Source organism: Poecilia reticulata, chromosome 10 (genome assembly GCF_904066995.2).
Source record: "Poecilia reticulata chromosome 10, P_reticulata-male-v2, whole genome shotgun sequence".
NCBI lineage: Eukaryota > Metazoa > Chordata > Actinopteri > Cyprinodontiformes > Poeciliidae > Poecilia > Poecilia reticulata.
Window position 1 is genome coordinate 33,012,140 of NC_088839.1, and position 14,554 is coordinate 33,026,693.

The window sequence follows — 14,554 nt, forward strand, 5'->3', positions numbered from 1 at the left end:
AATGGACAGGAAGAGGCGTGTCCTCCAAACAGGAAGAGGCGTGTCCTCCAAACAGGAAGAGGCGTGTCCTCCAAACAGGAAGAGGTGTGTCCTCCAAACAGGAAGAGGCGTGTCCTCACGGCTTTGTCAGGGAATCCGAGCTGCTGATTTGGTTCTTCTCGCTGAAGAGGAAGATGATCCGCTCCTCTTCGGCTGTAGGTCGGACGGTGAACTAATCAGAAAATGTGAAGCGTTTCGATGAACCGCAGCAGGAAACGGCATCATTTCCACCAAAACTCTTCAGTTTGTATAAATCATTCTGGTTTTACTTCATCCAGGTTGCTCCGTGTTTTAATGCCACGGATCTCATTAGAAAGAGTCCCTGGAGCTGAGCTTTCACTTTCATCCTGCAGTTCACACACACACACACACACACACACACACACACACAGTGCATCCTCTTAGCAGCACCTTTTTAGTACAAATGACCTCAATAAAGCAGATGTCTGGCTTGCTATCTGCCCAGCTGTTTTCTCTGGGCGATGCGGCTATTGATGACTACATAGAAAAGATTCATCGCTCTTCCTCCTCCTCTTTTTTATTTCTTCACCATTCTTTGTTTTCCGCTGCATCATAGTTCAGAGCTCTGTTTCCTGGCTGCATGTGAAACAGAAAATAAATGAATCTAACTTCCATCTCTGCCCTGTTCTCCGCAGGCGGCTAAACGACAATGAAATCTCCGTCCTGGAAGCTGCTGGGACGTTCAGGAAGCTGCCCAGCCTCAAGAAAATGTAAGTTTATTTCCAAACACGCTTCTCATCTGAACTGTTTTTATTTTCACTCAGGAGATTCACTTTGTTTTATCACCCAGATCAACAGCTTCACTAGGATGAGGCGTTTAAAGCAGGTTAAAGGGAGATGAGTACGCCACACTTTTCAGATTCTTATGACTAGAAATGTTAAAACCTTTGAATCAGTGTCCTTTCAGCTCACTGTCACATAAAATCAAAGGAAAATAAAGAAATGAGGAGACGTTTCCCTTTGGCCTTTTCTTTAATTGATAATACGAACAGCCAATCAAATCAGAGGAACCAAAGTTCTCCAGGTTTCTCTTTATAAACATGGATTTGGTGGAAAATAATCTGAAAAACTTTGTCAGTGTGGAAGAGCCAACAATCATCCACTTCGGTTTATTTCATTTCTAAATACAGAGTCTGGAAAAATGAAGAGTTTGGGTAAATATCTGTTCGTCTACCTGCAGGTATATCTGTAATTTTTATGCTTCATGGTTAAACCAAAGATGAATTCATCCAAATCAATAACTGTGAGCTGCAGCAACAAATCTAAACAGTTTCTTTATGAAACGTTTTCAGGAACCAATGTTCACGCACCGCCTGGCGCCATGGCAACAAGGCTCCACCCACAACCCGGCGCCATGGCAACAAGGCTCCACCCACAACCTGTCACAATAAAACTACGATCAAAACATTGATAAACGTTTAATAATTACTCAGTTCATCCGACACAACCATGCGTAGAAACAATGATTGGAAATGTGAAATAATAAATAATGATCAATAGAAAACAAATATCTTCCAGAACCTGATCGTTCACACAGCGTCGATCCTGCTGGCCATAAAACCCAGATTAGTTTTTTCTGCTGATCGTCATATAGACTAATGAGAATATTTAAGCAATAAACCCAAAAACACCATAATTAAGCTTCCATATTGTTCCTTTTCTTTAACAAATAAAATGAAAGTTATCAGCCACCAGGGAGCAGGAAGCTCTCAGGATATTAAAATAAAACACATTTAAAAATCCTGGGCTCAGCGCTGCTTTACGACTCAAACGAAACATTCAGGGTTTCCACCAGCAGCTGAGATTCGTATGAGGGAACCTGAAGTCAGGTTCTGGACATAACGTCAGGTTCTGGACTTAACGTCAGGTTCTGGACTTAACGTCAGGTTCTGGATCTGAAGTCAGGTTCTGGACCTAACGTCAGGTTCTGGACTTAACGTCAGGTTCTGGACTTAACGTCAGGTTCTGGACTTAACGTCAGGTTCTGGATCTGAAGTCAGGTTCTGGACTTAACGTCAGGATCTGGACTTAACGTCAGGTTCTGGATCTGAAGTCAGGTTCTGGACCTAACGTCAGGATCTGGACTTAACGTCAGGTTCTGGATCTGAAGTCAGGTTCTGGACTTAACGTCAGGATCTGGACATAACGTCAGGTTCTGGACTTAACGTCAGGTTCTGGACTTAACATCAGGTTCTGGATCTGAAGTCAGGTTCTGGACCTAACGTCAGGTTCTGGACTTAACGTCAGGTTCTGGACTTAACGTCAGGTTCTGGGCTTAACGTCAGGTTCTGGATCTGAAGTCAGGTTCTGGACCTAACGTCAGGTTCTGGACTTAACGTCAGGTTCTGGGCTTAACGTCAGGTTCTGGATCTGAAGTCAGGTTCTGGACTTAACGTCAGGATCTGGACTTAACGTCAGGTTCTGGATTTAACGTCAGGTTCTGGACCTAACGTCAGGTTCTGGATCTGGAGTCAGGTTCTGGACTTAACGTCAGGTTCTGGATTTAACGTCAGGTTCTGGACTTAACGTCAGGTTCTGGGCTTAACGTCAGGTTCTGGATCTGAAGTCAGGTTCTGGACTTAACGTCAGGATCTGGACTTAACGTCAGGTTCTGGATTTAACGTCAGGTTCTGGACCTAACGTCAGGTTCTGGATCTGGAGTCAGGTTCTGGACTTAACGTCAGGTTCTGGATTTAACGTCAGGTTCTGGATTTAACGTCAGGTTCTGGACTTAACGTCAGGTTCTGGACTTAACGTCAGGTTCTGGACTTAACATCAGGTTCTGGATTTAACGTCAGGTTCTGGATTTAACGTCAGGTTCTGGACTTAACGTCAGGTTCTGGATCTGAAGTCAGGTTCTGGACTTAACGTCAGGTTCTGGACCTAACGTCAGGTTCTGGACTTAACGTCAGGTTCTGGACTTAACGTCAGGTTCTGGACCTAACGTCAGGTTCTGGACCTAACGTCAGGTTCTGGATTTAACGTCAGGTTCTGGACTTTACGTCAGCTTCTGGATCTGAAGTCAGGTTCTGGACTTAACGTCAGGTTCTGGACTTAACGTCAGGTTTTGGACTTAACGTCAGGTTCTGGATTTAACGTCAGGTTCTGGACTTAACGTCAGGTTCTGGACTTAACGTCAGGTTCTGGATTTAACGTCAGGTTCTGGACTTAACGTCAGGTTCTGGACTTAACGTCAGGTTCTGGACTTAACGTCAGGTTCTGGACCTAACGTCAGGTTCTGGACCTAACGTCAGGTTCTGGACCTAACGTCAGGTTCTGGACTTAACGTCAGGTTCTGGACCTAACGTCAGGTTCTGGACTTAACGTCAGGTTCTGGACCTAACGTCAGGTTCTGGACCTAACGTCAGGTTCTGGACCTAACGTCAGGTTCTGGACCTAACGTCAGGTTCTGGATCTGAAGTCAGGTTCTGGACTTAACGTCAGGTTCTGGACTTAACGTCAGGTTCTGGACCTAACGTCAGGTTCTGGACCTAACGTCAGGTTCTGGACCTAACGTCAGGTTCTGGACCTAACGTCAGGTTCTGGATCTGAAGTCAGGTTCTGGACTTAACGTCAGGTTCTGGACTTAACGTCAGGTTCTGGACCTAACGTCAGGTTCTGGACCTAACGTCAGGTTCTGGACCTAACGTCAGGTTCTGGACCTAACGTCAGGTTCTGGACCTAACGTCAGGTTCTGGACTTAACGTCAGGTTCTGAATTTTACGTCAGGTTCTGGACTTAACGTCAGGTTCTGAATTTTACGTCAGGTTCTGGACTTAACGTCAGGTTCTGGATTTAACGTCAGGTGCTGGATCTGACGTCAGGTTCTGGACTTAACGTCAGGTTCTTGACCTAACGTCAGGTTCTGGATTTAACGTCAGGTTCTGGATCTGAAGTCAGGTTCTGGATTTAACGTCAGGTACTGGATCTGAAGTCAGGTTCTGGATTTAACGTCAGGTTCTGGACTTAACGTCAGGTTCTGGACCTAACGTCAGGTTCTGGATTTAACGTCAGGTACTGGATCTGAAGTCAGGTTCTGGATTTAACGTCTGGTTCTGGACTTAACGTCAGGTTCTGGACCTAACGTCAGGTTCTGGATTTAACGTCAGGTTCTGGATCTGAAGTCAGGTTCTGGATTTAACGTCAGGTTCTGGACTTAACGTCAGGATCTGGACTTAACGTCAGGTTCTGGACTTAACGTCAGGTTCTGGGCTTAACGTCAGGTTCTGGACCTAACGTCAGGTTCTGGATTTAACGTCAGGTTCTGGATCTGAAGTCAGGTTCTGGATTTAACGTCAGGTTCTGGATTTAACGTCAGGTTCTGGATTTAACGTCAGGTTCTGGATTTAACGTCAGTTTCTGGATTTAACGTCAGGTTCTGGATTTAACGTCAGGTTCTGGACTTAACGTCAGGTTCTGAATTTTACGTCAGGTTCTGGACTTAACGTCAGGTTCTTGACCTAACGTCAGGTTCTGGATTTAACGTCAGGTTCTGGATCTGAAGTCAGGTTCTGGATTTAACGTCAGGTACTGGATCTGAAGTCAGGTTCTGGATTTAACGTCAGGTTCTGGACTTAACGTCAGGTTCTGGACCTAACGTCAGGTTCTGGATTTAACGTCAGGTACTGGATATGAAGTCAGGTTCTGGATTTAACGTCAGGTTCTGGACTTAACGTCAGGTTCTGGACCTAACGTCAGGTTCTGGATCTGAAGTCAGGTTCTGGATTTAACGTCAGGTTCTGGACGTAAAGTCAGGTTCTGGACTTAACGTCAGGATCTGGACTTAACGTCAGGTTCTGGACTTAACGTCAGGTTCTGGGCTTAACGTCAGGTTCTGGACCTAACGTCAGGTTCTGGATTTAACGTCAGGTTCTGGATCTGAAGTCAGGTTCTGGACCTAACGTCAGGATCTGGACTTAACGTCAGGTTCTGGATCTGAAGTCAGGTTCTGGACTTAACGTCAGGATCTGGACATAACGTCAGGTTCTGGACTTAACGTCAGGTTCTGGACTTAACATCAGGTTCTGGATCTGAAGTCAGGTTCTGGACCTAACGTCAGGTTCTGGACTTAACGTCAGGTTCTGGACTTAACGTCAGGTTCTGGGCTTAACGTCAGGTTCTGGATCTGAAGTCAGGTTCTGGACCTAACGTCAGGTTCTGGACTTAACGTCAGGTTCTGGGCTTAACGTCAGGTTCTGGATCTGAAGTCAGGTTCTGGACTTAACGTCAGGATCTGGACTTAACGTCAGGTTCTGGATTTAACGTCAGGTTCTGGACCTAACGTCAGGTTCTGGATCTGGAGTCAGGTTCTGGACTTAACGTCAGGTTCTGGATTTAACGTCAGGTTCTGGACTTAACGTCAGGTTCTGGGCTTAACGTCAGGTTCTGGATCTGAAGTCAGGTTCTGGACTTAACGTCAGGATCTGGACTTAACGTCAGGTTCTGGATTTAACGTCAGGTTCTGGACCTAACGTCAGGTTCTGGATCTGGAGTCAGGTTCTGGACTTAACGTCAGGTTCTGGATTTAACGTCAGGTTCTGGATTTAACGTCAGGTTCTGGACTTAACGTCAGGTTCTGGACTTAACGTCAGGTTCTGGACTTAACATCAGGTTCTGGATTTAACGTCAGGTTCTGGATTTAACGTCAGGTTCTGGACTTAACGTCAGGTTCTGGATCTGAAGTCAGGTTCTGGACTTAACGTCAGGTTCTGGACCTAACGTCAGGTTCTGGACTTAACGTCAGGTTCTGGACTTAACGTCAGGTTCTGGACCTAACGTCAGGTTCTGGACCTAACGTCAGGTTCTGGATTTAACGTCAGGTTCTGGACTTTACGTCAGCTTCTGGATCTGAAGTCAGGTTCTGGACTTAACGTCAGGTTCTGGACTTAACGTCAGGTTTTGGACTTAACGTCAGGTTCTGGATTTAACGTCAGGTTCTGGACTTAACGTCAGGTTCTGGACTTAACGTCAGGTTCTGGATTTAACGTCAGGTTCTGGACTTAACGTCAGGTTCTGGACTTAACGTCAGGTTCTGGACTTAACGTCAGGTTCTGGACCTAACGTCAGGTTCTGGACCTAACGTCAGGTTCTGGACCTAACGTCAGGTTCTGGACTTAACGTCAGGTTCTGGACCTAACGTCAGGTTCTGGACTTAACGTCAGGTTCTGGACCTAACGTCAGGTTCTGGACCTAACGTCAGGTTCTGGACCTAACGTCAGGTTCTGGACCTAACGTCAGGTTCTGGATCTGAAGTCAGGTTCTGGACTTAACGTCAGGTTCTGGACTTAACGTCAGGTTCTGGACCTAACGTCAGGTTCTGGACCTAACGTCAGGTTCTGGACCTAACGTCAGGTTCTGGACCTAACGTCAGGTTCTGGATCTGAAGTCAGGTTCTGGACTTAACGTCAGGTTCTGGACTTAACGTCAGGTTCTGGACCTAACGTCAGGTTCTGGACCTAACGTCAGGTTCTGGACCTAACGTCAGGTTCTGGACCTAACGTCAGGTTCTGGACCTAACGTCAGGTTCTGGACTTAACGTCAGGTTCTGAATTTTACGTCAGGTTCTGGACTTAACGTCAGGTTCTGAATTTTACGTCAGGTTCTGGACTTAACGTCAGGTTCTGGATTTAACGTCAGGTGCTGGATCTGACGTCAGGTTCTGGACTTAACGTCAGGTTCTTGACCTAACGTCAGGTTCTGGATTTAACGTCAGGTTCTGGATCTGAAGTCAGGTTCTGGATTTAACGTCAGGTACTGGATCTGAAGTCAGGTTCTGGATTTAACGTCAGGTTCTGGACTTAACGTCAGGTTCTGGACCTAACGTCAGGTTCTGGATTTAACGTCAGGTACTGGATCTGAAGTCAGGTTCTGGATTTAACGTCTGGTTCTGGACTTAACGTCAGGTTCTGGACCTAACGTCAGGTTCTGGATTTAACGTCAGGTTCTGGATCTGAAGTCAGGTTCTGGATTTAACGTCAGGTTCTGGACTTAACGTCAGGATCTGGACTTAACGTCAGGTTCTGGACTTAACGTCAGGTTCTGGGCTTAACGTCAGGTTCTGGACCTAACGTCAGGTTCTGGATTTAACGTCAGGTTCTGGATCTGAAGTCAGGTTCTGGATTTAACGTCAGGTTCTGGATTTAACGTCAGGTTCTGGATTTAACGTCAGGTTCTGGATTTAACGTCAGTTTCTGGATTTAACGTCAGGTTCTGGATTTAACGTCAGGTTCTGGACTTAACGTCAGGTTCTGAATTTTACGTCAGGTTCTGGACTTAACGTCAGGTTCTTGACCTAACGTCAGGTTCTGGATTTAACGTCAGGTTCTGGATCTGAAGTCAGGTTCTGGATTTAACGTCAGGTACTGGATCTGAAGTCAGGTTCTGGATTTAACGTCAGGTTCTGGACTTAACGTCAGGTTCTGGACCTAACGTCAGGTTCTGGATTTAACGTCAGGTACTGGATATGAAGTCAGGTTCTGGATTTAACGTCAGGTTCTGGACTTAACGTCAGGTTCTGGACCTAACGTCAGGTTCTGGATCTGAAGTCAGGTTCTGGATTTAACGTCAGGTTCTGGACTTAACGTCAGGTTCTGGACTTAACGTCAGGATCTGGACTTAACGTCAGGTTCTGGACTTAACGTCAGGTTCTGGGCTTAACGTCAGGTTCTGGACCTAACGTCAGGTTCTGGATTTAACGTCAGGTTCTGGATCTGAAGTCAGGTTCTGGATTTAACGTCAGGTTCTGGATTTAACGTCAGGTTCTGGATTTAACGTCAGTTTCTGGATTTAACGTCAGGTTCTGGATTTAACGTCAGGTTCTGGATCTGAAGTCAGGTTCTGGATTTAACGTCAGGTTCTGGATTTAACGTCAGGTTCTGGATTTAACGTCAGGTTCTGGACTTAACGTCAGGTTCTGGACTTAACGTCAGGTTCTGGATTTAACGTCAGGTTCTGGATTTAACGTCAGGTTCTGGACTTAACGTCAGGTTCTGGACCTAACGTCAGGTTCTGGACCTAACGTCAGGTTCTAGATTTAACGTCAGGTTCTGGATCTGAAGTCAGGTTCTGGATTTAACGTCAGGTTCTGGATTTAACGTCAGGTTCTGGATTTAACGTCAGGTTCTGGATTTAACGTCAGGTTCTGGATTTAACGTCAGGTTCTGGATCTGAAGTCAGGTTCTGGACTTAACGTCAGGTTCTGGACTTAACGTCAGGTTCTGGACTTAACGTCAGGTTCTGGACCTAACGTCAGGTTCTGGATTTAACGTCAGGTTCTGGACCTAACGTCAGGTTCTCGATCTGAAGTCAGGTTCTGGACTTAACGTCAGGTTCTGGATTTAACGTCAGGTTCTGGACTTAACGTCAGGTTCTGGACCTAACGTCAGGTTCTGGACCTAACGTCAGGTTCTGGATTTAACGTCAGGTTCTGGACCTAACGTCAGGATCTGGATCTGAATTCAGGTTCTGGATTTAACGTCAGGTTCTGGACCTAACGTCAGGATCTGGATCTGAAGTCAGGTTCTGGACTTAACGTCAGGTTCTGGACTTAACGTCAGGTTCTGGACCTAACGTCAGGATCTGGATCTGAAGTCAGGTTCTGGATTTAACGTCAGGTTCTGGACCTAACGTCAGGATCTGGATCTGAAGTCAGGTTCTGGACTTAACGTCAGGTTCTGGACTTAACGTCAGGTTCTGGACCTAACGTCAGGATCTGGATCTGAATTCAGGTTCTGGATTTAACGTCAGGTTCTGGACCTAACGTCAGGATCTGGATCTGAAGTCAGGTTCTGGACTTAACGTCAGGTTCTGGACTTAACGTCAGGTTCTGGACCTAACGTCAGGATCTGGATCTGAAGTCAGGTTCTGGATTTAACGTCAGGTTCTGGACCTAACGTCAGGATCTGGATCTGAAGTCAGGTTCTGGACTTAACGTCAGGTTCTGGACTTAACGTCAGGTTCTGGACTTAACGTCAGGTTCTGGACCTAACGTCAGGATCTGGATCTGAAGTCAGGTTCTGGACCTAACGTCAGGATCTGGATCTGAAGTCAGGTTCTGGATTTAACGTCAGTTTCAACATGATAAAAACACGTAAAGTAATAATAAAAACAATAATAACGAGCCTCAGAGGAGGAAGAGCTGCTGGTTGGAGGAGATGCAGAAAAACTCAAATAAAGGTTGGATGGATTAAATATTGAATGGAAAAACAAAATGGACCTTCAGTCCAGATTTACAGTCGGTCCTTATCTGAAGAGTGTGTGTGTGTGTGTGTGTGTGTGTGTCAGAATAAGACAGAGAAAGATGGAGCAGAGTCGAGTGTTTGATTTATTGGAGAGGAAATTGCTAACCATCCAGCAGCATCACTGACAATATAGATTGGTTTGCTCTCATTTCCATTTTCCTTCCTTCCTCTCCTCCTCTGCCTCCCTGGTGTTTGCTTTGCTTTAATGCATCTGAATTCATATTTGTCTGCCATCATTTTTGTTTTTTCCTATCCTGAATGGTTCGCTGCTTTCTGATGAGCAGAACCACAGCCAGCCGCTGAAAGCTGCTCACAGCAACCCGTCATGGCTTTCACAGGAAGTGACGGACGTCGCTAGCTAACGGACATCATTAGCTAACATAACGACGTTACGATGTTATCTCATAACGATGTCCGTCAGCTAACGTTAGCAGGCGTTAGCTAACGGACATCATTAGCTAACATAACGACGTTACGATGTTATCTCGTAACGATGTCCGTTAGCTAACGTTAGCGGGCGTTAGCTAACGGACATCATTAGCTAACATAACGACATTACGATGTTATCTCGTAACGATGTCCGTTAGCGGGCGTTCGCTAACGTTACTGGGCGCTAGCTAATGGCTGCTAACATTCATTGGTAGTCAGTGCACAACAGTTTTTGCGTCGATCCGCATTTCCCCGTCAGAAACGGTTCCCCCTGCGTCTTCTTGCCGCTCCGCACCGCTCAGGCGCCAAAATACGCGCGTGCTCGTTATGAGCACTGAGAAAGCACGCGCGTAGCAAGCACGCGCTTGTTTAGCGCGCTTATCTGGAGAACTACGGACACCGTGGAAGCTCAAACAACCTGATCTGGAGAACTACGGACACCGTGGAAGCTCAAACAACCTGATCTGGAGAACTACGGACACCGTGGAAGCTCAAACAACCTGTTCCAGATAGGCGCGCTGAACCACCGCGTGCTTTCTGAGCTCGTGCGGAGCGGCGAGAAGACGCAGGGGGAACCGTATCTGATGGGGACACGCGGATCGACGTAACACCGTCACCGCTGATGCCTATCACTGGGCTCTCTCCTCTCTCTCTTCCCTCCAGTCTGGAGTGTTTTATGTCTGCAGGTTTTCTGTTATCTCGTGAAAGAAAAGGATATTTCAGTGTGAGACGTTAATGAGCTGGAGGGACGTGACTAATTGCTGCAATCAGAGGCTGAATGCATGTTTGGCAGGGTGGGGTCTTATCTGATGTTTTACAGCGGGACCTGCTGAAGCCGCAGCAGGCCGAGGAAGCACCTGCTGATGCTCCTGTTCTCCCCGCAGAAACCTGAGCAACAACAAGCTGAGAGATCTGAGAGAGGGCGTCTTCGACGGCGCGGTCGGCGTCCTGGAGCTGCTGCTAACCGGGAACAAGCTAACCACGCTGCAGGGACGCATGTTCAGGGGCCTGAGCGGCCTCAAGACCCTGTGAGTGTTACCGTACCGCGGTGTGTGTGTGTGTGTGTGTGTGTGTGTGTGTGTGTGTGTGTGTGTGTGTGTGGCGGGGCGAGCAGTATATCTGTTTTCTGCCTCAAAGTGGGGACTTTCCCTGCAGGCGACGATTAAATCGTTAGCTTTTATTGGGAAGAACTGGCTGTGCTTTCTGGGTTAAACGGGCCGGTTGACGTGGAAAGAACCCAGAACCGGTTTCAGAGACGGAGCAGCTGCAGGCAGAGAGCAGAACCAGAGCCGGAACAGAACCAGAAATGACAATTCCATTGATTTTTCATCTCTGGTTCTGGAACCAGAACATCATTTCTTCACGTTGACTGTTTACCGTCTCAAACGTTTCATTTACTGGCTGATTTTTCCATCTGATTCTGTTTATTCATCTCTTGTTTGTGCCAGTTTTTATTCTGCAGGTCAAAACTACAAGGCCCATAATGCTTTGCAGTAGACGATGCTGCGGCGCATTTAGCTAGCAGTGGGATCTGGGTGTGACGCCTAGTTATTAATGCACAGCACTTATAAAAAAACAAAACCTACTGGATTAAAAAAAAAATTATATTTTATTTAAAAAAATTCTAGTAAAAATATCAGCAATTTTTTTATTTAACACACATGACAAAATTTTTTGACATTGAATATCAAACTATATTAGGAATAAAATTAGAGGTGCACCGATTGCAGTTTTCTGGCTGATCGCTGATTACCAATCTTTTAAAAAGGTCTACCTGATTCCGATTTTGGCCGATGCCAATTTTTTCGTCTGAAATGTTGCTCAATATGTTGAGCAATGTTGCCCTAAAATGCTCATCCGGGAGGGACTCAGAGTAGAGCCGCTGCTCCTCCACGTCGAGAGGAGCCAGTTGAGGCTCGGGCATCTGGTCAGGATGCCTCCTGGACGCCTCCCTGGTGAGGTGTTCAGGTCCCACCAGGAGGAGGGGAGACCCAGGACACGCTGGAGGGATTACGTCTCTCGGCTGGCCTGGGAACGCCTTGGGATTCCTGGAGGAGCTGGAAGAGGCTGGGGAGGGAAGTCTGGGCCTCCCTTTTGAAGCTGCTGCCCCCGCGACCCGACCCCGGATAAGAGGAAGAAAATGGATGGATGGATGGATGTTGCTCAATATAGCAAGAAAGTTGTTGAGTTGGCAACACTAGGGTCGCTATAGTTACTTATAAACGTGCAGACAGAACTAGCCGGCCTGCCAGTCAAACCTCTCTCACCGGAGAGCAGAAGAGCACGGTGGTTGATTCTTAGAACTTTGCCAAGCTACATAAGATCGGCTGATAAGATCGGCTTCACATGTAAAAATCAGCCGATCACCAATCTCCCAAAATTAAGGAGATCGGCACCGATAAATCGGTGCACCCCTAAATAAAATGGCGTGCTGTTTGAAAAAAGTTTCCTTTTATTTGATGTTTCAGCCATTTTTGTTCATTTTGACGCCTGTTTGAACAGCACTGGTTCCTGCAGCAGTTCCTGTCCTCACAGGAAGAACAGAAACTGCCAGAAACCAGAGGGACACGCCCGACCCCCACACACCGTCCAATTACCGTCCAGAGTGTGTGTGTGTGTGTGTGTGAGAGACTGTAATGCTATCATGTACATATATACAGACTAATGAGTCCCTAATGCCATCATGGCAGTCTCTGTATTATGTTAAGAGGCTCCTGCTCCAGTAATAGCCCCGCTAACCTGGTTAGCCTGTCCAGAGATTGCTAATGCTAACTAACTCACTTACGCTTCCTGATGATGTCATGTTCCGGGCCATCATGGCCGACAGCGCGCTTCCTGTCCAGGATGACATCATGTCAGATCAAATCTCCTGAGTTTGTCCTGAATCATTTCAGTGAAATAATTACCGTCAGTCGCCTCAGAACCGAGGGAAACACTCGATTGATTCTTCATCACAAAATCACCAACACAACGTTATTATAGCTGAATAAAACTAACACAAACTGAAGTGGAGAAAACATTTTCATTAACTGAAATGAATAAAAACAGTAATTTATACAGAAAACTGCAACTATGTCATGCATTTATGAACCTAAACAAAACATGTTCAAATAATTGATGAAATATCCTTTATGTTTATGAATCTATTTATTAGCCTTTCAAACTGATGAGAAATTATTTTTTTCCCCACACAAGCAGTTTACGTCATTTAGGCGTTGCGTTTCAGATCCATACGTACAAAATGTCCGTTTATATGTGAAAGTTTGTGAACCACATGTGCATCTTTCATGCGTTTCCTGGTTTCACATGTGAAATTCATGAGATTTTTCTGTTACAGAAGATTTGAAACGTCAGCCAATGAGAGACGAGGAAATCTGAGCAAGGAATGCTGGGAGATTCACACAATGATCACAGATTAAACTGATCAGGGATTATTTTAAAAAACTTTATTCTAATAAATTATAAAAATATGATTATGTTAAAAGTGATCTGTAGAAAAATCTGATGAAGTGGTTTTATAAACTGTGTGTGTGTGTGTCTAGCATGCTGCGCAGCAACCAGATCAGCTGCATCGATAACAGCACCTTCAGCGGCCTCAGCTCAGTGCGCCTCCTCTCCCTATACGACAACCGGATCTCCAGCATCGCCCCGGGGGCCTTCGCCACCTTGCACTCGCTCTCCACCATGTGAGTCACCTTCTTCACCCTCCTCATCCTCACCTGCTGCTCTGCGTCTCACACACACAGCTTGATATTGCTGCACGTTTCTCTGTGGAAATCATCTTCCTCACAGATGCTCATCTTCATTGAATCGATTGACTGGAATCCCAGGACATTTGTTATCATAGTGTCTACACACACACCTACACACACACACCTACATGCAGACTGATCTCCATGGGATGTTTGGACTACTATTTTTATCATCACTTGTGGGGACCACACTTTCTAGTGGTTCTAAAAATTAATAAAAAATATTTTACACTATTTATAGCTGTATTACCCTATACACAGCTTCAAATAACTCAATTTCAAAAGTAGGGTGATCAACCTGTCTGGGCCATGCTACATGGGGACTCGTTAACTTCCTAAAAAACATGTCAGATGGGGACCAGATTGACATATTATTTGCATAATTTACACGTACTAACTTACCTAGTGGGGACCTTTGTTCCATTTCCTGAAATATTCCATCTGCCTTATTAGATTTAAAGAGAATGATCAATAACTTATCACCAACATCAGAAAATAACTTGCCACTAACATCAGAAAATGATTACATAGAAACAAATCATTGCAAAACACATTTTATTTAACTATAGGCACAAAGATGCCCAGTGGCCGTAAAAGAAAAAAAAAGAAACAACCTTATCTTAAAGGGGTTAGAGATGAACATGCACTTCACATTTTTTCAATAAACATTTAAAACAAAAGACAAATGGTGCTTCTTCTAAATTAACACTGAAACAGTATGTAAAAAACACATTGAACAAGTCATTGGAACTTAAATAGAAAAAGGAAAACTAAATATATAAAGGGTCTGTGTTAGAGATGTGCCGTTCAGGTTTTTTCCTGCCGATTCCGATCACCCATGAGGGCCGATCACCGATGCCAATCACATAATAATTATTTTTTTTAATCATAAGCACTATCGGTTACAGTATGTGGGAAAAGGAACCATAAATTCACCTTAATTTAGACAAAAACTTGTTTTAAATGAGTTTTTCCAAGAAAAAAAAAAACGGGCATTGTGCAAATTGTACCATCGGTAATGCCATCTTTAACATACTGAAAACATATGAAGGCTCTGAAGAGGCTAAATAATGC

At 45.3% G+C, this 14,554-nt stretch overlaps 1 protein-coding gene across 4 annotated transcripts in view; it reads left to right on the plus strand.

Annotated features, from left to right (window-relative positions):
* Positions 1-14,554, plus strand: part of slit3 (slit homolog 3 (Drosophila)) — a 226,983-nt gene that overhangs the window by 166,819 nt on the left and 45,610 nt on the right. For all 4 annotated transcript variants that reach the window (XM_081611949.1, XM_081611952.1, XM_081611951.1 and 1 more), the window contains 3 exons: positions 696-770; positions 10,613-10,756; positions 13,271-13,414. In XM_081611949.1, the coding sequence (XP_081468075.1) occupies positions 696-770; positions 10,613-10,756; positions 13,271-13,414 (363 nt within the window). The remainder of the gene's footprint in view (positions 1-695; positions 771-10,612; positions 10,757-13,270; positions 13,415-14,554) is intronic.